At 39.1% G+C, this 22,700-nt stretch overlaps 3 protein-coding genes and 2 non-coding genes across 6 annotated transcripts; 4 read left to right on the forward strand and 1 right to left on the reverse strand.

The window, feature by feature from the left end:
• Positions 1-1,507: 1,507 nt before the first annotated feature.
• ddx52 (DEAD (Asp-Glu-Ala-Asp) box polypeptide 52) lies at positions 1,508-7,947 on the forward strand. Its single transcript, XM_040149607.1, has 15 exons — positions 1,508-1,687; positions 1,922-2,192; positions 3,132-3,271; positions 3,436-3,621; positions 3,713-3,856; positions 4,654-4,765; positions 4,849-4,921; positions 5,066-5,269; positions 5,359-5,449; positions 5,735-5,857; positions 5,971-6,121; positions 6,446-6,521; positions 6,944-7,015; positions 7,169-7,420; positions 7,764-7,947. The coding sequence occupies exons 1-15, from the start codon at positions 1,601-1,603 to the stop codon at positions 7,798-7,800; spliced, it is 2,019 nt and encodes a 672-aa protein (XP_040005541.1). The 5' UTR covers positions 1,508-1,600; the 3' UTR covers positions 7,801-7,947.
• A 1,164-nt stretch (positions 7,948-9,111) lies between these two features.
• On the forward strand, positions 9,112-11,828 carry rpl23a (ribosomal protein L23a). The gene is made up of 5 exons (XM_040151172.1): positions 9,112-9,224; positions 10,401-10,581; positions 10,850-11,026; positions 11,448-11,517; positions 11,755-11,828. The coding sequence occupies exons 1-5, from the start codon at positions 9,155-9,157 to the stop codon at positions 11,767-11,769; spliced, it is 513 nt and encodes a 170-aa protein (XP_040007106.1). The 5' UTR covers positions 9,112-9,154; the 3' UTR covers positions 11,770-11,828.
• LOC120803185 lies at positions 10,632-10,703 on the forward strand. The gene has a single exon (XR_005709302.1). It is a non-coding gene; the product is annotated as a small nucleolar RNA Z17 (small nucleolar RNA).
• Positions 11,619-11,685, forward strand: LOC120803184. Its single transcript, XR_005709301.1, has one exon. It is a non-coding gene; the product is annotated as a small nucleolar RNA SNORD42 (small nucleolar RNA).
• A 916-nt stretch (positions 11,829-12,744) lies between the features above and the next one.
• On the reverse strand, positions 12,745-22,410 carry birc2 (baculoviral IAP repeat containing 2). 2 transcript variants are annotated; one of them, XM_040151170.1, is made up of 14 exons: positions 22,298-22,410; positions 21,600-21,678; positions 19,204-20,171; positions 18,799-19,079; positions 18,193-18,495; positions 17,405-17,693; positions 16,523-16,622; positions 16,263-16,341; positions 16,116-16,164; positions 15,622-15,864; positions 15,350-15,448; positions 15,042-15,197; positions 14,621-14,662; positions 12,745-14,242 (listed from the first exon to the last, which is right to left on the reverse strand). In XM_040151170.1, the coding sequence occupies exons 3-14, from the start codon at positions 19,295-19,297 to the stop codon at positions 14,049-14,051; spliced, it is 1,929 nt and encodes a 642-aa protein (XP_040007104.1). In that variant the 5' UTR covers positions 19,298-20,171; positions 21,600-21,678; positions 22,298-22,410; the 3' UTR covers positions 12,745-14,048. The 2 variants fall into 2 exon arrangements, with proteins under 2 accessions (XP_040007104.1, XP_040007105.1); XM_040151171.1 differs by lacking the exons at positions 21,600-21,678; positions 22,298-22,410 and adding an exon at positions 21,371-21,565.
• Between the last annotated feature and the right edge of the window lie 290 nt (positions 22,411-22,700).

Consider the following 22,700-nt stretch of genomic DNA (forward strand, 5'->3'; position numbering starts at 1 on the left):
TTCCCTTCAAAAAAGAAAAAAGGAAACAACAGTAAAATGGCTAATGGCTAATTTCAGAGGGTCAAATCATTAATGTTTTAATCTATAAGTACCAATTTGATATTTTGTGTGTAATGATGTTCAAGTTTAGACTCATAGTTTATGACCATTAATGGATTTCTGTTTTACATGCATACAAAAACCTCAACCAGTAACAACAGCAATCAGACATATAACATCCCAATGAGCACTCAAAAATATAAAAACTCGAATAGCCACTAGTGACCGAAAATGTGAACTTCAGTACAAGGCTGGATTATCAGCTAGGCCACAGTCCTGTGGTCCTCCAGATCTCTACATTCCCCTGACAGTGGCCTTCTGGAAGTCCCCAAGATGGGGTTAAGAGCCGGGTTTTGCTTTGCAGCTGTTCAGAAAGGCCAAACTTGAAGGCGAGGTGAACAGGTGTGGTGGGAAGGGGTTTCTGAAGGTATGGGACCGTCCAACAAGCAGCTCTGATAAAGCATACTGGTGACTGCCATCTGACCTCCCTGTTATTTAACCAACATTATCCCGTCTTTTAGTGTGGTGGTGTATCAGGTACACCAAACATTAATCAGGGCATCAATCAAAAGTAAAAGAGCATCAGAGATGGCCAGGACTGACGAATACTTGCCTGCAGATGAGACTTCAAATTATACTTTCTGCTGAGCTGTTTCTGTGTAGTGCAGTAGGTTGGACTGGTTTTGTGAGATTAGGTGCTGTCAGCAGTGTCAAAATGTGGACACTTTTAACAAGTAGTGTCTTAGAGACAATAAAGGTCTCGACATTAGGTATAAACAAAGAGCCCACTCAGGTTAATGGCCCTGGAGCAATTTTTCTCACGCGGCCATTGAGCCTGGCATGCACAACAAAAAAATACTTTAAACTTATGATTAGCATTATAGCAGTGATTAAGTGTATAAGTCATTCTGTATATAATCCAAGAAAAGGGGTGACTACCTCACCCTTACACGAATTCATAGTTTACTGAGGGACTCATACAAGCTCGAAACCAACGAATAAATGACTCTGCTTTGTTGTTTTAGCTCATAGTTTGTAAAATGCTTTGCTGTCCCACTGTATCTTTACCATGCTATTTAACTAGAGTGATGGTTGAATTGGAATAAAAAAAGATCTCTGTACTCCAAAGCAATAGCTTTCACATCCTGCGCACATCATTCATATGGAGGAGTGTTCTGGCCAGTTTGATCAGGAAAAATGACAAATGAGGAAAATTATTTGGACGACAAATTATTCTTCTAGATGATAATTCAGAGACACATTTAAATACAAAGACATTCAAGTTTATATTCGACATTCTTTCAGACACATTGAAGGAAAACACCTTTAATATCTGATAGACCTTTTTAACGTTTATTTTTCAGTGCGGAAGATTCTAAAATGAAAAAAATCACTGGATTTGTTTATGTCTACAAATTGTTGCAGATAAGTCGAGAAAGCCTGATTCTACTTCAACACTCGCAGTGTTAGATGCAGCCAGTAGGGGGCACCAGAGTTCAGCGGTCGACTATCCCGATTGATTAGTGATGCCTGGATCAGGGCAGACCACGCTGCCGTAGGAATGGACGCCTTCGAGTTGTTTCGGAAACTCGGAGCTGGGGCTAAGTTTGACTTGAAGAGGTTCGGTCAAGACGCCGTTCGGTTTAAGGTAAACCTAACACATGTAGCGAATGATTTCCTGAACGAAAATAGCGTTAAAGCAGCACGGCTGCTGCTTGGCTAACCCCAATTTGTAACAGCGTGTAAGTGTGCTGCTATGTTTGGTTTTCGGGATATTCTGGAAATTTTGGCTTGGTTTGGTGCCTTAATGTCGCAATCCATGAGATAAATGGTTGGACACAATTTGTATATACACAAAGTGTAATCCTGCCTCATTTTGTAGGTTGTCAGATGTCACAAAGGGGAAGCGTCCTTAGATCCTCTATCTGCAATCGATTACTTTGGCACAGGACCAGTCAGTGGAGCTCAGAGCAGGACCACAGTATTGGAGGAGGAGGATGGTGGAGGAGGTGGAGGAGGAGAGGAGTATGAGGAGGGAAGTGAGAGTGGAGACTCTGGTGCAGGAGCGAAAAGGAAGCGAAAGGATGAAGAGAGCGGCGTGAGGAAGAAGAAGAAAAAGAAAAAGACGAAGAGAAACCAGGTGGAGGTGGAAGGTAAAGGATGTGGCTGATTGCCGCTGACAAGATGTTTCGGAGTTTCCAGATGTTTTTTTTTTTTTGTATCCACGAACTGTGTGATACACATACAAAAACAGTTCAACAATACAATTAATGTCAAGACATCAACTTTCAGTTCTGTCTGCAACAGCAACCATCTGTATTGTTTGATGTGGACAGACAGAAACTTAGCTGGTTAAGTTAAAGCAGAAGCAGAAATATATCAGCAGATATATGCTGAAAAAAGGGGGCTCAGGCAGCTTGGGATAGGTATTTTTTACTTAAAAAATGTTTAATAGACTAAGTGATTAATGTAAAAATATAATCCGTAGGTTAATCAGTAATAAAAATTATGATTAGTTGCAGCCCTAGTTTAACGTTTCATATTAAACCATAAAGTAAGTGTTAGAGTTAAAAAGCTGGCCAATTAACATAGTTTAAAAGGACTACAGTGAGTCGGTGTCTTCATTGTGAAAAAAAGTCACTTTCCTGGTTTTATGAACGTCTTCTGTTCCCAGTATCGCAGTTCTAGTGTTGTGTGACACTTAGATGATATAAATTATTCAGTTGTCAGAGATTTTGTTGTAACATTTATGCAGAGATAGTTGTTACCTCTCCGTTTCGATTACTCCATTGTGGGCTATGTTGCAGGTCAGTGAGCAGGACTGCTTTATGATAATAGTGGATTTTTCCCAAACTGCTTATTGTATCCACAAACAGTTCTCACTTACTTTTCCAGAGAATGTACAACATCAAAACATATTGATATCATAAAAATGACATATAATGTGATTTCCCCCCCTCCCCATTTCATACCATCCCTCTCAACTCTTTGCAATGTGTTTACTATGGAAACATAACACAACAATGGTACGTGATGCTTTATGACACGAACGTGAAATAACCACTGTTTGCTTTCTTTCTGTCTGACTGAAGCTGGCGGGGGACCGCTGAAAGACACGGAGGGAAACGGCATCACCTGGACCTCCGCATTGGACATAAAAATCCAGAACCTGCCGAGTGACGGGAAGGAGAAAAACTCTCTGAAGAGGCTGAAGCATCAGCATCAGGAAAAGGTCCTCACAGAGACACAGCTCACAACACAATTAAAAACTCTTTGATAAAGGGATTTTATTTGATTAAGGCAAATGTAAAAAATATGTCTGACACTGAAATGTTCATTAAGGTCCCTTATTTTTCAATCCACTACAAAGTTCCTTTTCTTTTTAATTGATTTTAGGTGAACCGTATTCGCTCTCAACACCGTATAAATGTGCACGGCTGCGACATACCCGACCCTGTGTGCACATTTGAAGAGCTGCAGTCTGAGTATCGTCTCAACCTGCGTGTCCTTCAGAACCTCAAAGACGCAGGGCTGAACTCCCCGACGCCGATACAGATGCAGGCAATACCGCTCATGATGCACGTGAGTACAGAAACAACACATTCAGTGTGTTGTCAACAGTACACGGACGGTGGGTTTGTGAGGATTTCTGTGTGACTGGTTTCTCTGTCAGGGTCGGGAGCTCCTGGCCTGCGCTCCCACAGGATCGGGAAAGACTCTGGCTTTCTGTCTCCCGCTGCTCGCTCACCTGCAGCAGCCGGCCAATCTGGGCTTCAGAGCTGTGATTATCTCCCCAACCAGAGAACTGGCCAGCCAGGTACACACAAACACACACACACACACACACACACACACGCCAGTCTGTTTGCTGTAATGAACGTTTTCTATCACAGGATGAGGTGAGACTATTTTTAATAACATTTGAGGCGGAAGGCAGCTGTTTGCAGTGAAAAAAGCCCTAAACACCCACCGTGCGGTTTCTGCTCTGATACAGTCAGAGACTTGCTGCAAAACATAGTGCTGCAATTAGCTGCTGAAGAGCCAGATATTTCCCTCACGAGTCTGTGGGGAGTAAAGACAGAGCTAAAAGAGAGTGACTATTGGAGTTACATTTATCAGGTGGACAGAAACTCCAATCGAATGACAATATTGCTCCATAACTGCAGAATGTTTAAATATGCAGCTGTTTGTTAACAGCTTCACCATGTCAGCTTAAAAGGTGATGATATGTCAGTGTTGTGTTTCAACTTGTTTCCACTGCCCCAAATTGGCTCAAAAATCAGTTATTTCCGGATTAGGAATCACTTACATTACAAATCAATTACTAAGTCAATGTTTCTCAAAAACAATAATGTTTTCTGAAAAACTTAAGGATGTCTCTCAGAAAAAAATTTCTATTCCAGTTTGACTTTCCATTATCAAGCAATCCAGTCCAATCTTTCATATCATCATATTCAGAACATTTATTGATATCAAGGAAGGAGACCTGAGGACCTGAGTATCCAGACTTTAATCCCTATTGAATACAGTTTCAGGTAGTTTCAGCTAGATCACATACTGTATGTTTGCTTGCATTTTAACACCATTAAATCAGTTTTGTTGTGTTGTGTTTAGACCTACAGAGAGCTGCTCCGCTTGTCAGAGGGAGTCGGTTTTAGAGTTCACATCATAGACAAAGCTTCCCTGGCAGCCAAGAAGTATGGACCACAGTCAAACAAAAAATACGGTACGAAACGGCAAATGTGTTTGCAGACGTGGTGCATCTGATTGCCCTCGATCATTGTTTACATCCTGCGTTTCTGTGCGCAGATATACTCGTCAGTACTCCAAACAGGCTCATCTTCCTTCTCCAGCAGGATCCCCCAGCCCTCGACCTCAGCAGGTAACATTTGATATGCTACTCTGACATTTTTTGCTTAATTTAAGATCGTTTCTTGTCTCTATTCCCACTGGCAATTGCCTAAAAATGACAAAAATGATTTTAAAAAAAATTGGAGATTGATCGTTGTCTGGCGTTGGTGTTCAGTGTGGAGTGGCTGGTGGTCGATGAGTCCGATAAGCTGTTTGAAGATGGTAGGACGGGCTTCAGGGAGCAGCTGGCCACAGTGTTTCTAGCCTGCTCTGGTTCAAAGGTGCGCAGGGCTTTCTTCAGCGCCACCTGCACGCTGGACGTAGAGCAGTGGTGCCGTCTGAACCTCGACAACCTGGTGTCAGTCAACATCGGACACAGGTAATAATCTACCCGTGACACTCCTTACTTTGATGAACATGTATGGGAATTTTTCTCGCATTAGAAAAATGAATTTATGGTCTTCTCAGAAATACAGCTGTTAAGACGGTGGAACAGCAGCTGCTGTTTGTCGGTACGGAGAGCGGCAAACTGGTGGCCATGAGGGACATCATCAAAAAAGTACGGACACATCTAGGAGGTTACTTTTCAAGCTTGTAAAGAACTTATTCATTTTGTGAACAAGATTATCCCACAGTCATGAGTTTGACTTTTTTTTTTCTGGCTGAATACAATTTTAAAAATGACAAAGATGGGTTAATTTATACGTTAAATTCTGACATAGTAGTATTCAGTTAAACTGTTGCTATCCAAGGGTAAGAGACATTAAAAAAACATCAATGATCAGGTTCTGTTTCTTTAAGACTTAAGATGGAATGAAAGGATGCTCTCCCTGCTGTGTTTCAGGGTTTTCTGCCTCCCATGCTGGTGTTTGTTCAGTCTATAGAGCGAGCACGGGAGCTTTTCCACGAGTTGGTTTATGAGGGCATCAATGTAGATGTGATCCACGCAGACCGCACACAGCAGCAGGTACACACACACACACACAGACACACACACACAAACACACTGTATGGTCCTCTCTGTGTCACTGAAGAGCAGCTTGGTATTTATCCTCCTCGTGTGTGGCTCTTCTGTTTCAGAGGGACAATGTAGTGAACAGTTTTCGCGCTGGTAAGATTTGGGTGTTGATCTGCACGGCTCTGCTCGCCAGAGGAATCGACTTCAAAGGAGTCAACCTTGTGCTGAACTACGACTTCCCCACCAGCGCTGTGGAATACATCCACCGAATTGGTTAGTTTAATATGATCACTTTTTGTTTTAGGCTGAGATGATTAACCTATTAGTGAGATTTATTTATTTATTTATTTTTTACATTAACAATTAATCATAATTTACTGTTTATTATAAGATTTTCTTGTTTTGTTCATTTTATATCATTGTGAGTCGGACTTTGGTAACTTGTTATGGTCACATGTCATCATCTTTGACATTTTACAAACTAAATGATTAACTGAATAATCAAAAAAGAAAAGAAATTAATTAATCAATAATGTATATCATTGTTAGTAGTGGCCCTAATCCCTTGTTGATATCAGTCTGTTTGCTGTTCTTCAGGTCGCACGGGCAGAGCTGGACATCAGGGGACGGCCATCACCTTCTTCACAGAAAATGACAAGCCACTGCTGCGCAAGTACGTGGAGACAGTACATGAAACACACAAAAAGTGCAGACTGATTTTCCTTTGCAGATCAACATGTAAGGCTTGCTTTTGTGTATGTGACCCTGGAGAATTAGTCTGCCAGGTGGCTGAAGGCAAAGAAGATGGCTGATGTCCAAAAAGGCAAAAAGCCCCAAAAAATCCTTAAAGAAAACAATTTGTCTGCAGTACAGTGATGGAAATACCGTAATATGTTTTGGGGTAGATGCGTTTGATTGGGTTCACTTTCCTCCAACCATGCTACGTAAATTTTAGACAGGACACCACATTATCTACGTTTTTGCCACAGCATGCGGCTGGAGTCTGTACAGAGTTCATGCTTTTTTTTCTGAGATGTACTAAAATTAAACCCTTTTCTCTGAATCTATTTCTCCCTGCACCTCTTTTTTTAACAGCATTGCTAATGTCATAAAACAAGCTGGATGTCCTGTACCCGATTACATGATTGGCTTCAAGAAGATACACAGGTGAAGGAGATGGGTGATGATGATGATGATGATGAAATGCCACAATTACCAAAACGTTTGAAGTGATTTTTTGTTTTCATTTGTTGCTAAATGGATCAGTTTAAGTTTTGGTAATATGGCTATAATAGTCCATTTGTATTTGTTTCTGTTTAGCAAAGTGAAGCGCAGACTTGAGAAGCAACCTCCCAAGAGAAGCACCATTTGCACAACTCCTCGCTTCCTGATGAAGAAAAAAGGCAAAGCACAAGAACAGAAGCAGATAGTGGGTGGAGAGCAGAAAGAAGAAAAGAAGACAAAAGGACAGGGACTTAAGAAAAATAAAAAACAGAAAGAAGAGGGAACAGAAAAACACAAGAAGGCGTCACAGAAGATGGGATCAGATTCCTCTGGAGCCAAGTTAAAAAAGTAAGCAAGGTGGGGGAGGGCATCCTAATAATAAAGTTTCCTGTGCGTTTAATTTCCAAACACTCCCATGTATTCATGCAGAATTCTGCAATAAACAAATGATGCTCATATACATGAAATGATTGTCTATCTAGATCTGTTTTATGCCAGAAGAACTGACTTTGCATCTGAAAGTGGCCTATCAACCTGAGTATTTGTTTTAGAAATTAAACCTCTTAAACTAACAAATCCGATATCTGGAATGAGTTCATTTTGGGATAAGGGGATAAGCTCTGGCAATTGTTGAGGATGTTACTCAAAAATAGCTAGAAAGAATTATAATTTTCTTTTTTCTCTTTACCAGGAAAAAAGGGAGGAAAAATAAGCAACAAGAAGATTAGAGGAGCAAGCAAATGAAAATGGATGTGGATGTTGTTGTTTTTTTTTCTTTTTACATCTTGAAGTCTAATTTTCTGCAAATTTTCACATTTGTGATTTGTGCTATCAGAGTATAAAATAAACTTTTATATATAGTTTTGTTACTTTACTATTTCTGTTACATTTGTTCACCTGCAACTTGAGACACCGACAGAACATATTTTAACAAACATTTGTCAATAAAAATGAAGGCTGTAATGAGTGATTGATCAAAGCTTATGTTGAACTAACAAACTAGACCCAAGTACACTGAACAAGATAAAGGCGTGAAATAATTTATATAAAACTATAACTGAAGTCAAATATGTGAGAGATGGGGGGACAAGTTCCCTCAAGATGTTTAATACTCATCAGTTAACACCACAATTTAATTGTTAAGTTCAACAACCAACACAACCCCCACCAGCCCTTATTAGAGTAGTAATCACATTGTTGAAACGACAAATTCTACTTCTTATATTTGCTTAAGGGAATTTATTTTGATGAAACTGTAGTTTACTGACAGCTGCGATCAGGTTCCTATTAAAGGTTATGTAGCCTTAAGCAAAGACTTAATTTTTGGTGCTATGTACAGCACAGGGAAAACATACAGTGTACTGTATCTGTCATATGGCTTAAGAAAATAACTGTAGGGCTGTCATTGGCATTAACTTTTCTTTTTTGCAAAGTGTCATGTTATGCATAATTTAGGTGTGGAGAAAGTAAATCACTTGTGAAAGTTTAAGCTCACAGAGGGCAACCTAGCAACTGAAGCTGATTTAAAAAAAAAAAAAAATTTAATGTTATTCATTAAATGTTTATATGGCTAACATTAACATTTAATGTTAGCCATATAATCATCTTTAAAGCTCAGGATGTTTCACTCTTTTAAAAGGGAAATAAAAATGTATCCAGCAGTCTGAAGTGACAAGAGTTAACTGGGAAGAAGGCAGCTTTCTAAGCGAGCCGCTTTTCCTGAAACAGACTTCAAAACAATAATAATAAATGATGTGCAAATACAGTACCATATCTAACTGTGGTGCTGTATACAAATAGTTACTGGAAAAGCGTTTAAAGCTGGGTTTTGAGTCAGTCCAGTTCTTTGTATGTGATGTGCAATTTCCCACAAAAACAAATAAAACCTGTTGTTCAAAGAAAGTATGTTTTCATCTTGTTGCCTCTAAAACAAAGGACAATGTCTTTTATCCTGTAAAGAAAACGGTTGCCCCGCCACGAAAAACAAGCGATAATCATCTAACAGTAGAGAACAAATTGTTTGTACCCTATGCGAATCTATTTTCTTAACTATCGCGATACGTTTGCCGTGAGATCTCGCCCATGCATTATACCTCAGGAAACCCCGTTCATTCTTCCTTTCTCAACATGGCACCGAAGGTGAAGAAGGAAGGTCTGTCAATCTCATCATTTTTAATGAATAAACTGTATAGTTTTCACAAATAATATCTTTAAGGTTCACTAGATGTGGCCGAAATGTAAGGATAAAGTGACAATGGTTTAAATAACCCCATGGTATTTCTGTCAACATTTTAAATATGTAGATAACGCAGACAGTGTCTCCGGCATGTCTGCTGGAACGTGATGCTAAGCTAATATTAGCATGTTAGCGTGGATAATGCTGACTAAAAACACTGTCCTTTTAAAAGTTGTGCTTCTGTCCTAATTTTATTCCTACACTGTCTATTGTGGACGCGTCATAAATAGTTTACATTAATACGTCTTAGTTAGTAACCGTATTTATTTAAATAGGTTAGCTTATTAGCTGTTTTGTGGCAATGTTAGCACTCACCGCACCTCAGCGGTGTTTGAAACGTAATAGTTACACGCGAAAGCCTCATTCTTTGTTTTATTACAGGAAAACTAAATACAGTGCCTACAATTTTGGACCTTTAGTTGGTTGTTGACAGTGGATCTGTAACGTGAAATCCTGATGGGCTTTATGACGATTCGGTACCAGTCATGTGTCCCAGTAAAAGATGAGTGTAGTTTGAAGCTCTGCTAAGTTGTTTGGTAGACTAAAATGCTGCTCTTGTAATTTCAAGAGCTGAATGAGGGCTGAAGTGGCTGCACTGCAGATCTGCAATGGCAGATGTAACCCCTAAATTCATGTATTTATCAGTAATTTCTGTTTATGCCATAATAAAATATATTAGAAGCAGTGACTTGAGACTTACCATATATATGGCAACTTGTGTGTGTATATTGTTTGCCATTGACAGTAAAAAAAAATAAAAATAAAAAAAACTTTGTCAGTTGTCATGGAAAACGTGCTTCAGTGGTACTACACCACCCCTCATCAGACAGATGTCATACAGAAGTGAAGCTTTTCATGTCTCAGCTTGTCAACGTAAATTTAGACTTTCCTGATGATTTTGTGAAGGGAACAGGAAACTTTGATCATTTATAAAAACAAACTAGGACTCAGTTTAGTGCAATAAACTTACGCACAATATGTGAAATATTTTGAGACAGGTGATGGTGCTGCTTTGTGGCTTATTACTATGTTAGAAATTTCAGGAGCACACACGGCTGACTAGCAGTCTAACGCATGGTATTTCTGTCTTAGCTGTCCCTGCCAAGACTGAGGCCAAGTCAAAGGCTCTGAAGGCCAAAAAGGCTGTGCTCAAAGGCGTACATAGCCAGAGGAAGAAGAAAGTCAGGACTTCTCCCACCTTCCGTCGCCCCAAAACCCTCCGTCTCCGCAGGCAGCCCAAGTATCCTCGCAAGAGTGCACCCCGCAGGAACAAGTGAGTTACAATAACTGCATGCTGCTAATAAATGGACAGGGAGTAAACCTGGTGCATATGATGGTAATAGCGATCAAAGTATGAAAAAGCATGATTCCAGCTTTATAAACTACTGATGCACCCAACTAAAATAATTAAGTGTTTGTAGTAGAGAATATTAAGCAATAGACGTATGTTAGGTAGTGTTTTTAGAAGATTTTTAAAGGTCTGTTTTGTAGAGACAGACAGAAAAATGAGGGCTTTTGACTCACATGCTTTTTTTCTGTAGGTTGGATCACTATGCCATCATCAAGTTCCCCTTGACAACAGAGTCTGCCATGAAGAAGATTGAAGACAACAACACACTTGTGTTCATTGTGGATGTCAAGGCAAACAAACACCAGATCAAACACGCTGTCAAGAAGCTGTACGACATTGACGTCGCCAAAGTCAACACACTCATCAGGTAAAAACCTTAACCCAGGCTGAGCTGAATGCCAGCTTCATATTGTTGGAAACTGAACTGCTGATGGCATTATTTTGTGCTCTACCCTTTTTAATGTATTATTCATAATTCATGCCAGAATGGTAATGAGTGGAATATTGGGTTACTGTAATCACAGCTAAATTTGTAGTTTGCGTCATTGGACTCAGGAGTGAACGGTCGCTATAGTTGATTTCACTATTTAATATACATATCCAGATATTGCTGTTATTTCATCTTGAACAGAATAATTTGAGGATTAGGGATTGGTTCAAGGTGTGGCATAGAAAGTTCCCTGAATTTAGTCTTGTGTTGTGAATATAAACTTGCTTGCACAGATTTGACTTACCACCGTGCTTTCGTTGCTTCATTTGCCCATCTTTTTTTTCTGACCGGTATTCAGGCCTGATGGTGAGAAGAAGGCGTACGTTCGTCTCGCACCAGATTACGATGCGTTGGATGTTGCAAACAAGGTGAGTTGTTAGTCATTCAACAGGGTAAAGGTGTTTTGAGTTTTTAAGGCTTGTTGAGTTTAACATAATGGTTGTATTTGCGTTCAGAAGTTGTCAGTCCTGTGCAAGTGATGTAAACTTTTATTGATCTGAATGTCTGTGATGCATTCAAAGGAACCACTGATGCCAGATAATACTGGTACAGTTGTATTCACTTTGTTGATGAACATTGTGTGATTCATGTCTTTTTCTTCACAGATTGGCATCATCTAAACTGTGGCTGAAGAGACTTGTGGAAGAATAAATATTTGTATAAACTAAAACTGATTCAGTCTCCTTGTGTATTTGTGATTTGTCTTAACATATGGATACATAGTGAAAGAGGTTTTCCCTGCTTTTACAAACACTGCCTGAGATACAATTTTTCAGGGCATATAAGATTAATCAGCTGTGTGAAGCAAATTCAGTTTGATATTTGTCAATATGTAGTCTTCATGTCGCAAGTAAAATGCCCGCAATTTTTTCCCCAGGAACCTTTCTTTAAAAAAATGTGAATACAGTAGTGTTTAACAGAAGCTGTTTCTGAAAGTATCCATGTCTCCTCCTAACAACACTGTCATGAGTTAGAACAAATATTACAGCTTCATTCCTTGGTCTGTCAATGCATGCAGTTGTGCTAGACTACTTTTGGTTTCATGCAACCATGTAAGTGATTTAAAATTATATGGACAGTTTTGTACAAAGAGTACCAGGCATCAATGTCTTTTTAGCTTGTAAACTATTTTAAAAATGTGATTAAGCATCATTTGTCAGTTTGGCTTCTATTTGTAGAATACATTGACAAATGAAAGTCCAGTTTCTCTTGAGTATTGGTCCCATAGGACACAGATTTTTAAGTTTATTCCATAAGTGGTTAATTTTGTGCTTAAATTTCTGATGCAGGTTTCCTTCTACCGGTTACCAGAGCAAGTTTTAAATGTCTTAAACTTCTAATACTACTATATAATGTTGACATAGTTTTACTGAAGTTGCTTATATACCATAAGCCCTAGTAACGGTAATGAGGAAGGAAAAAAAACCTTGCCAGTGTTCCCATAGCAGGTAATAAATGTGCTTGTTGAACTCGTTCTCAGTACATCCATGGTTGAACAGGACGGGCTTAAACTAAAGCACAATTACTGCCAATAGTAACAGGCGCATTAGACTGAAAAATCAGGTTTACAGTGGCAGACATGTTGAAACCAAATTTATTAATATTGTTCCTACATTCACTGAATAAATGACAGCAATTGCAGGCCACAGAACTGACAGTTGTCAGTGTTGCCAGTTTCTGGTGCGAAAGCAAAGGAAAAATGCAGGATTAGTATCACCAGATGTCTGAGAAAAAGGACTTACGACATATTTACTTATGTGTAATTTTTTACTCAAGAACAGAATATATTCATGTTTTTATGTAAAATAAATAAAGCTGTCTTCACAATTGGAGATGTTGGGTAATTCACTAAAGTAAGTTCAATTTGATAGTAAGGTGCTATTAAAATATTGTTTCATAGAGAAAACTGAGAATATGCCTTAGTTTTACATTTCTAGTTTAGTAAAAGTGATTCAAATTTTGAAAAGTAAACTTTAGCTTCTCTAATAAAGAAATGGTCAAAATCTAATAAGACAAACCCTGCAGTAAATGCTGTAAAGTTTATACAGATTCCTTTAACTTTCATAAAGTTTAGTTTTTCATACAGATGACATTGTAACTTGTTTATTTAATTATCTTTTGATTCAGTCAGCACTGAATCTACTTGTAACCACTTTTTTTGAGATGTTCCCTTACATTATTAATGACTACAGTAAAGTAGAATCAACACCTCAGCTCAATAAAGCAGACCTGTGTAGCTTATATAGCTGCTTCTGTAATCATGATTTACTGTACTTGCTGCCTGTACTCATCACTAATGTTTAGCAATGGCCGTCTCTCTGATACATCTAACAATTAAATGATTTAGACCTGCATCAAACTGATGTTTACTGCAGGGCTGCTCTTATAGACTCTCATTATGATACTATCTTAAGTTATTTTAGAAACAGAATAACCTATTGAAGTTTTAATGTAACTGATAACAGTGGAACACAGATCACTGCATTGAACATTAATGTGATTATTTTGAGATTTTTCAGTTTCTTTATTTGATATTTATTGATAATAGTACAATACTGTTCTAAAACATATCAAGTAGCCCTAATCACAAAAGCCAGCAGATGTGTTGAAAAATCAAATATGAAATCGGCCTCGAGTTGACAATTTACAACTTCCTGTATTTTAAAATTCTTATCAGTTAAGTTTCTCTTTGACTTTTATTTGGCCATGTAGATAAATCGTGGAAATTTGGTAACATCTTAAATGTCTCTAAGGATTACCATGAACAGGTCAATCACAGATGACTGGGGGGGAGGGAAAAAAAAAAAAAAAAAACTTCTCTCCAATAAATATAAATTTATATCATATTGCTTACATTCAATCACATGAGACTGAGGGAACATGGCTGAAAGCCTCCTGGTTATGAAAGGAAGGTTCGGACTGTTCCTTTAACCAGACCTCTGCAGATTGGGCACTTCCGGAGTGATGGTGCACACTCTTTGCACACCACCAGGTGTCCGCATGGGATGAAGACGATGTTGACTTCTTTATCCATACACACCTTACAGGTACGCTCCTCCTGCAGGCGCCGCAGCTGTTCCTCCATGGGAAGGTCTGCAAAGAAAAAGATCATTTTTTCCATCTTAAAACCCAACATATTAGTATGTTGTGTAAAAGCTACAAAAAGTCTCAGCAATCTTAAGTGGCAAGTTTACGTTAAGTCCGATTTAACATTTATTCCTTCTCATACTTAAGATGGTGTCTTACATCAAATGACCCACAGTGTCCAAACAGGGTGCATCAAGCATTAATACATGTAATTGTAGTTTATGTAGAAAATGCTGCATTACGCATTTGACAAAATCTAAAATTTCCTTTTCAGGAATGTCACATGACTTTTTAAAGTAGAGGTTACCAAGTGATTTACAATTACAACAATAAAGCACGCAACATTCAACTTGCAAGACATCAAGTTCCGGTGAGTCTTCATACCTGACAGATCTAGGCTTGGTGATGCAGCTTCGTTTGACTGAGCTGAAAATGTGAAAGATAACATGTAGTGAGCTCAAGCTTTGGTTAATGCACAATGGAAACAATAACTATAAAAAAAACCAAAAAAAAACCCTTTGTATCTCTCAAGACTATTTTAATGCTTAATCTCACTTTTATTCCAAGTGCTGACAGTTATACCAAGCCTAAGCCAATTTTAGGACAGGACAACTCTATGCTGAAGATTTCATCTTGGACTTGAGTAAACCACTGAGTGTTTGATCACTGTATTTTTGTTTTTTTGTTTTTTTAATCCAAGTTTATGGCTTCTGTACAAGTTGATCCACACACTGAACCCTTAGTTGCCAAAATATACAATATTTTTTTTTTACTTTAAAGTAAAAAAAAGTATGTAAAGACGTACCCATGAGATCTCTGAGCAGGTGGACGTCGTTTTTCTGGATCCAGTTGCGGAAGACCTCAGCGGCAGCATTGCCCTTTGTGAGGACGAGCTCTATCAGCCTGGCAGTTTGCTGCTGGGCTGATGTCTGAGCCTGAAGACTGCTATACTCCTCCGCAGCTGCGGGATAACAGGGAAGAGTTACTTTCAATTGAGGTTTCTTAACTCTACTGGCTACAGCTGCATAAGGGCTAAATTGATAACTCCAATTAGTGTCAACAGTGTCCTTTAAATCTCAGACTACACAACAAAAAAAGAAAAGATTAACATACATAACACATTTTGCTCTCTTAAATGGTCCAACACTGGCTCGACACTCTTGAGACGCTGGATCAATGCTGCCTGGTGTCTCTTCACAAAGGTGAAACCATCTGAATCAAAGGGAGACATAAAAAGTTATTGAGGGAATTTATTGCTCATGGTTTTCAAAAGGGTCACTGGTCTGAGAACAGCTGATAGTACGAATAGCATTGGAATTCATGGCTGTTCATTTTCGTGGACAGTACATGCAGAGGAAGAGCTACATTTTCACTGTCAGCTGTACCTGACGCCATCGCCTCTGCAAGCATCTCACGCTCCTCTTCCCTTTTCTGGTCCTCGGCACTCAGCAGGTCAGAAACCAGCTCCTGGACTGTTCTGTAGTTCTCTCCACTGGTAAGGATCTTGCTCTGGACCGTTTGCTTGACTAGACTCCTGTCAAAGCCCATCTCCAAGGCGGACTTGATCACAGGGGTGTTCATCATGACGGCGTCCTCAGATCGCTCCTCTCCTGGACCGAGGTGAACCACTGAGAGGAAGAGAGAGTAGACAGGTCAGCCTGTAGCTAGCCAATAGCTCAAATACACAGCTGCAATTTTTGATAAATGGGCACCGTGTTATGTTCTGTCTATGCCCTTCCTAAATGGTCATCTGGTGTTATCGCACAGTACTTTTGAGCTGATTTGTTTTTACCTTCTCAACAAGTATATTATATGGAATCTACAGATCCACTTGCCAAACTCTTGAAAAAACTCTGATTTTACATCATTTCACACTCACCAGGTGGATCCACAAATTCTCTGGAGCTGCTGTCTCCATTTGTCAGAAGCTTTTTTGGGGAGAAACAGAAAAAGAATCATTTTTAACTGACTTATTCTATGCCAAATGTTTCAACTTAAAAAATATTTTATGCTGCTTTCTTCTAACCTGCTCAAACAGCCTAGGAAAACGAGCCTGGATCTGGTGAACAAACTCTTGTCCCTTCTCCTGGAGCAAATATTCACACCTGCGATTAACCAGAGATACAAGAATACAAACATTCATGTAAACAATCCTTTCCACATGTATTTAGACAATCAAAATATCTGGCTAGGTGGTGCTTTCATACAGTTTAAAGTGGTCTGGACAACACACTTTGACACCAAATTATCAATCAACATAAAAAAAATGATATTGGCAGCACTGACCGAGGAAACCATTTAGCATGTTCCACCCACGGATCATCTCCAGACTCCCAGCATCGCAGGCCTCCATCGCAGCAGAAACACTTGACATCATCGTTACGACCTTGAGGAAAAACAAAGAGCTTTCAGTGTGACAAACTTCAGGGGCTTTCAATGAAAGAAAGAAAAAAAAAAGATTCTAATAAACATGACTCTTTTAAACCCACTTGAATACTTGTTTGTTTCTCATCTGTCATTTCCGCTTTTGTTTGAGTTATTTTGTAGTAAAGGGATTCCATTTGGGTCCAATATTTAGTATTAACATGAGATTATGTTCATAAGCAGGTAACAAGATTTTTTTGTCAGGACTTTCCAGCTCAAATGAAAAGAAACTGAAAAACAAAATACAAAAAAAACAAAACAAAAAAAAAAAAACCCTGGTATCAAAACTGTTGCACAGCGGAGAGATGAAATGACTTAATTTCAACTGTTCATCTGCACAGTATGAATACATTCTGTGTATGAATTTCAGGACCTTTTTCATGAGAGCTTTAAGATTTAAATTTTAGGATTTGTGCTGAATTGTTTTATCTGGATTTTATTGTAACTCACCTTGTAACTGTTTTTGAATAGTGCTATAATCAAAGTTTATTATTATTATTATTATATTATTAGAATGTATTAAGTTTTTTGTTTTCTTTGCCACAAACAAGCTGTGAACACAACAAACTATGAACACACAAAGTTGAAATTGCAGATATGTTAGCCAACAGTCACTTACTTACACATCCAGCAGACATGGAGCAACAGTATTTGGAGTCATGTTCATGACCACCTGATGACAACCAATATTGACCTTCCTTATGAAGTCACTGAATAACTTTAGCTCTTTGATATTGTCCATACCTACATAGTAGAAGCCGGCTTTAGCCAGCTGGTCAGGCCGGACAGGTATACGAGAGGGCCAGTGGACAAAGGTGAGCAGCCTCTCTTCGCTCTGCTGCATGGCAGGGTTGGACACATTACTGAGAGCTGGGCCTCCTGAGGACAGTTGGGAAGTTACTGCTCCAGACACAGCTCCCGCCACTCCGGCCAGCGACACGTTGTCAGCTCTGTCCCCCCGGACAAAACGACAGTTTGGATAATGTCTCTGGTGTTCGGATACAGCTCTGTCACCTGGCTCCCAGTTACTCAGCTGCAAATACAAACAAAAACTTCTGTCATGTCCACTGTTCAAAAACTAAACACCCTTACACACATTGAACCTGCATGGTGCTGCATGTGGTTGTAAGGTGGATGTACTGCAGCCTGCTGCCCACTTCTGTCATTTAATATATCAAATGTTTATAATGAAACCTCTTTGTATGTCCCTAACAAAACCTATTAACAACGTGCTTCAGTCAGAATAAGTCAAATGTAAACAAAACAAGGGAATATATGAATAATAGGTTAAGGAATACTAGTGATACAATATAGTAATACAACATACAAGAAGAGCAGGGCCACAAATAATAAAAATTTACAGATTGAAACGAAGATAATGAATCCCATTAAAGCGTCAGCAAATCTAAAATGTGCATTTCTGAATATGATTGTACCCTGAGTACTGATACAAGTAAACACTCTTCAGATAAACTAGTCAGCGATTTTCTTCCTGAGAGCAGCTGTGCTTTTGCCACTGTGATGAACCACACCTGTCCTCCGCAGCTGAAGCACGCAACTCGGTCAGCCTGGCCTAAATAGTAGAAGCCCGCCTTGGCAAGCTCTGCGGGGGTGATGATGGAGAGCGTCCAGGAGTGGAAGGAGTCCAGGCGGTCCTGCTCTCTGCGCATGCTGGGGTTGTGGCATGTTGGTCTCTGGTGGGACATGTCCTCCACACCACGTGAGCTCAGCGGGCTGGAGGGCGGCGGAGCAGAGAAACCCATATTCATGTAGCCGACTGGCTCGTCACCTTGGCTTACTGTGGGGTTAGGAGCAGCTGGGCCTGGACCAGAAAGCTAGGGGGAAAAAACAGAAGCAACATACTAAGAATGTACTCATGTAGCTAAGTGCTACTAATTAAGGAAACTACAGTATTCAATGAGTTTGACACCAAAGCACTATGGTGTATACTTGTTTAAAAATTTTGCTCTCTTAAGTCATTGTCAAAAAGAGATCTGTGGTCAAAAACAGAACTATTTCATTAATATTTCTTCAGCTATGGTTTTCCTAGCTAGAGGGGCAACTTTATTTAAAAAAAAAAAAAAAAAAAAAAAAAAAAGTATGTCTCTTATCTTGTAAGAAACTTCCTTTGATCTTACCGGTATGGCTGGGGCAATGCGGAGTGGGGAAAAGGCAGAGTGAGAGGAGGAGAGCAGGTTGGCTGTAGATGGGAGGCTCTGGATGAAGGCGCAGGAAGGAGAGAGCTGTCTGTGTCTCTCTGTCGGACAGTCTCCGGCCTGCCAGCCCTCTGCTGTCACATTGCACCTGAAACACTGCACGCGGTCACCCACGCCGGTGTAGAACCAACCTGCCCGCGCCAGGCTCCGCTCTGTGACTCCCGAAGCCGGGAAACGAGCAAAAGTAGAGATGCGGAAGAGCTCTGCAGATTAAAACGACATCATATGAACACATTTCCGTGAGATTTGAAGGTTAGATACAAAAATAAATGCAAATAAATCAAAAGCATATATCTGATACAGGGAAAGAATAAAAGAGACTAATACCTGAGGAGTTATCATATTGTAGGTCAGGTGGAGGCCCGTTACGACACAACCCCATCAAAAACTGGTTGTTTTTGAGTTGAACAAGAGTTTCCATTTTTGGATTTAAGTATAGCAATATGAGGGAAAAGCGATGTCCTTCAAAGGGAGAGAGGTTTGAGAAAACCCAAGGTCTTGCCCACCACACAGACACACTCTGTCACACCAAAATGGAAAATAGTAAAAGAGATAAGGGGGCAGAAGAAGTGGGAGGTTTGACTCAGGTCAAGACAGTGAAAACAAAAGTGAAGCTCACCTAAGTATGAAACTTAAAGGCTGTTTTACAGAGGAAGCAAAAGTACCAGTCCATTATCACACAGCATTGGATACATCTCTCATTTTTCTTCCTCAAAACATCCTATTCCCTGCATATAGACTTTACACCTGAATCCATATTACATGTACCTTGTACAGAGTACCACCTCTGGACTTTTAACTGCTGTAACCACAATGTTTATTTTTCAGTTACAGTCCCAGTAGATGTATGTCCGACAAAACACATAATGTGCAGTTAAAAAAAAAGGATGGACTATTTTAAATTGCAAAATTAAAATGTATCCTCAAACCAGTAATCATAATATCGCACTGTGGTCAGATCACCCAGGATCACTGTACATTTTATTATCTTGTAAATTTACTGCAGAAATGTCTAATACATTATCTAACCTTTTCAACTTAAACATATGGTAGGTGACTATGTGTACAAACATTAGATAATAAATAAATTCCTCAAGCATGCACACACGCACGCACACACACACACACACACAGACCAAGGGATATGTGATCTCAAACCCCTCCCCCCATCATGGACATCCCTTTTGTTGGTGTTTAAGCCGCCATAATTGAATAGGAAAAACTCAATAAGAAAAACTGTATCCTCCTTTGGTAGGGATAATGGGCCTCCCTCTTTAGTTTTATGTTTGCAGCACCTGTAGAAATGAAGAAAAACCAAAAACAGACAAAAAAGAAAAAGGTTGAACTGGGTTCGTGTAGAAATTCTTCCTGGAGGATTTTAACCTCTTTAAGTCATTGTCCGTATTATTTTCAAACTCACAGACCTTTGAAGGGTTCATCATGATAATCATCAATGGTCAAAACAATACATTTATTTTCAATTGTACTAAAAATTCCAAGATTTCCAAAAATAATAAATACAGTAAGACCTTTAATGGCCACTTTCCTATAATAGTAAAGATTATAGGATCTGAGTATTTCACTAATGATACATGTCATACAGCTTCAACACAGTGCTGAAAGAAAAAGAGAATTTGTTTTACTGTCAAATAGTATAAGAGCCAACTCCAGTGCCTCATACGTAAAAATGAAAGTGAAATATTGGGAACAATGTTGAGAAGGAAGATCTTGTGCAGTCATTCATTATTGAATAATTACAAAGTGGACAGGGATTCAACAAACAATAAGTTTCCATACCAGTAGATCTGCCAATTATGTTTTCAAAATAATCATTTTTTAGTCTTTAAATTTTCACAAAATAGTGAAAAATGTGGATCACAGTTTCCCAGAGACCAAGGTGACGTTTTAAAAATGCTATTCCTTCTGACCCAACAGTGCAAAAGCTAGAAATAGTGATATTTACAATTAAAGAAAGCAGAAGCAGCATATTCTCACATTTGAGAAGCTAGGAGCTGGGAATGTTTGGCAATTTTACTTTACAAATGACTTCATCCAGTTATATAGACCCATAGTATATGGAGTAAACCAGGGGCTTTTGGCCCACTTTGCTCTCTGATAATCCAGCCTTGTGCTTTTGTGGAAAATCGGTGGAATGCCCCTTTAGCAGAACTGCCAAACAGTTTCTTGTAGATCGACCAATCGAATTACAACTGGTGATACAGAATAACACAGTAAAATAAAGACTTTAACTGGAAACATAGACAACATTTGTCATAAATAACTTTTTTTTTTCGACAGGGTCATTAGGTACTTTCCTCAACAAAAGGTTATTTACCAGACTCCTCCTGTTTTGACTCTGGTTATGTTTTGGTCCGATTCAGTTTTAGAGCTAACGTCAGCTTTGTCGTTCAATATTTAGGAGGGAGTTTGATAGATTTAAAACTGGCTTCGGTGGTCAAACATTAATTAAAACATACAGTCAGCTAACAGTTACCTATGATGTGACATCCAACAACCCGCAGCAACCACTTTTGATAAGATCAGCGAACATTAGCTTGCTAACGCTAAGGTCTGCTAACGCTAATAACAGTCAAACTTTGTTCACACTTATCTGTGCAGCAGCACCGAGATAGGAAAATAAACCTGGATTAAAAACACACGGGTTGAAACGCAACACACCGCAGTAACACGCCCTGCCCTTTCCAGTGGTAGGTCACACTCACCTTTTTTCTCAATTTAGCCGACTCACAACGGAAAGTCCCGGCGATGTCGACAACAACGCTACTTGCTGCTTCCGGGTGACTACGGCATAATAATGAAATGAAAGAGAAAGGTGAATAAATAGGTCTATAAAATCCCTCAGGTAATTTCAGCCCCCTAGGCCTGGGATCCCAGTGCCCTACTGGTTCCTGGTACCGTGCCACTGTCCCGTCTTTACATACTTTACATAACAATCATAGGTTACATAAATCAGTCAGCGTGTTATAATGACTTTTTTTGTTGTTGTTGTATCTTCTGGAAAACCAGTCTATTTAAATGTCTTACCGCAAACACAGTAAAACAATCTACTGAAAATGAAGATCGACACTGGCACTGTTCACCCTGTCATTGATATACAAATATAAATATAATATACCTACATATGTTCATGCTTACTATATGTTTGAGGGCACATGTTCAATAAAAATAAAATCTAATCAGACGCTTCTTATTTATTACAAGATACAAGATATAAGATATATTACAAGATCTAACACCGATAATACACATATAAACCAGAAACTCTACATACCAAATATGAAAATGTCTTAAGTATTGCAACGACGATAACGTGTTAAAAGTCAGAATTTGTCAGGTTATCTCAGATTATTAAAGTTAAATTAACGGTAGATGGAATATTCTCCTAAAACACGATACTTACATGTGGAGGCCTTGTTGAAGAAAAGTCGGATGGTTAGAAACTATAAGCTGTCGTTTAAATGGACTGGGTGATATTTCCGTTTCCTACGCTACAACCACGCCCTCCCCTCCGCCTTGCTCTTCATGGGGCTTTTTAATACCTCATGTATTTTCAGAAATGGGTGGCATAAGTTATGTTGACTCATGTTTTGTGAAGTACCTGTAAATTTTTCCAAGCTTTCTACCGGCGTCCCCTCAAGGGTGAAGTTTAGATAATTTTCCTTAAAACTCAGTTTTTAGGACTGAAGTTAGTTCATTATAAACACCACTTTTATTGTTGAAGGGAAATCCAGGTTACCTGAAAATCCCTACAGTTTATAATGTTGCGTTCAAGGGCAGAGCCTGAATTGATCAAACTTTTAATA

This window comes from Xiphias gladius, chromosome 17 (genome assembly GCF_016859285.1).
Source record: "Xiphias gladius isolate SHS-SW01 ecotype Sanya breed wild chromosome 17, ASM1685928v1, whole genome shotgun sequence".
Taxonomy (NCBI): Eukaryota; Metazoa; Chordata; class Actinopteri; order Istiophoriformes; family Xiphiidae; genus Xiphias; species Xiphias gladius.

Coding starts and splice junctions, on each gene's coding strand:
- ddx52 (XM_040149607.1), top strand. CDS start 1,601: ATGGACGCCTTCGAGTTGTTTCGGAAACTCGGAGCTGGGGCTAAGTTT. Junction 3,272..3,435: donor AGCATCAGCATCAGGAAAAG/GTCCTCACAGAG, acceptor AATTGATTTTAG/GTGAACCGTATTCGCTCTCA. Junction 6,122..6,445: donor GGAATACATCCACCGAATTG/GTTAGTTTAATA, acceptor GCTGTTCTTCAG/GTCGCACGGGCAGAGCTGGA.
- rpl23a (XM_040151172.1), top strand. CDS start 9,155: ATGCATTATACCTCAGGAAACCCCGTTCATTCTTCCTTTCTCAACATG. Junction 9,225..10,400: donor ACCGAAGGTGAAGAAGGAAG/GTCTGTCAATCT, acceptor TTTCTGTCTTAG/CTGTCCCTGCCAAGACTGAG. Junction 10,582..10,849: donor AGTGCACCCCGCAGGAACAA/GTGAGTTACAAT, acceptor TTTTTTCTGTAG/GTTGGATCACTATGCCATCA.
- birc2 (XM_040151170.1), bottom strand. CDS start 19,297: ATGGAAACTCTTGTTCAACTCAAAAACAACCAGTTTTTGATGGGGTTG. Junction 15,865..16,115: donor AGAATTTGTGGATCCACCTG/GTGAGTGTGAAA, acceptor TCTTCCTCTCAG/TGGTTCACCTCGGTCCAGGA. Junction 14,243..14,620: donor ACCAAGCCTAGATCTGTCAG/GTATGAAGACTC, acceptor TTTTCTTTGCAG/ACCTTCCCATGGAGGAACAG.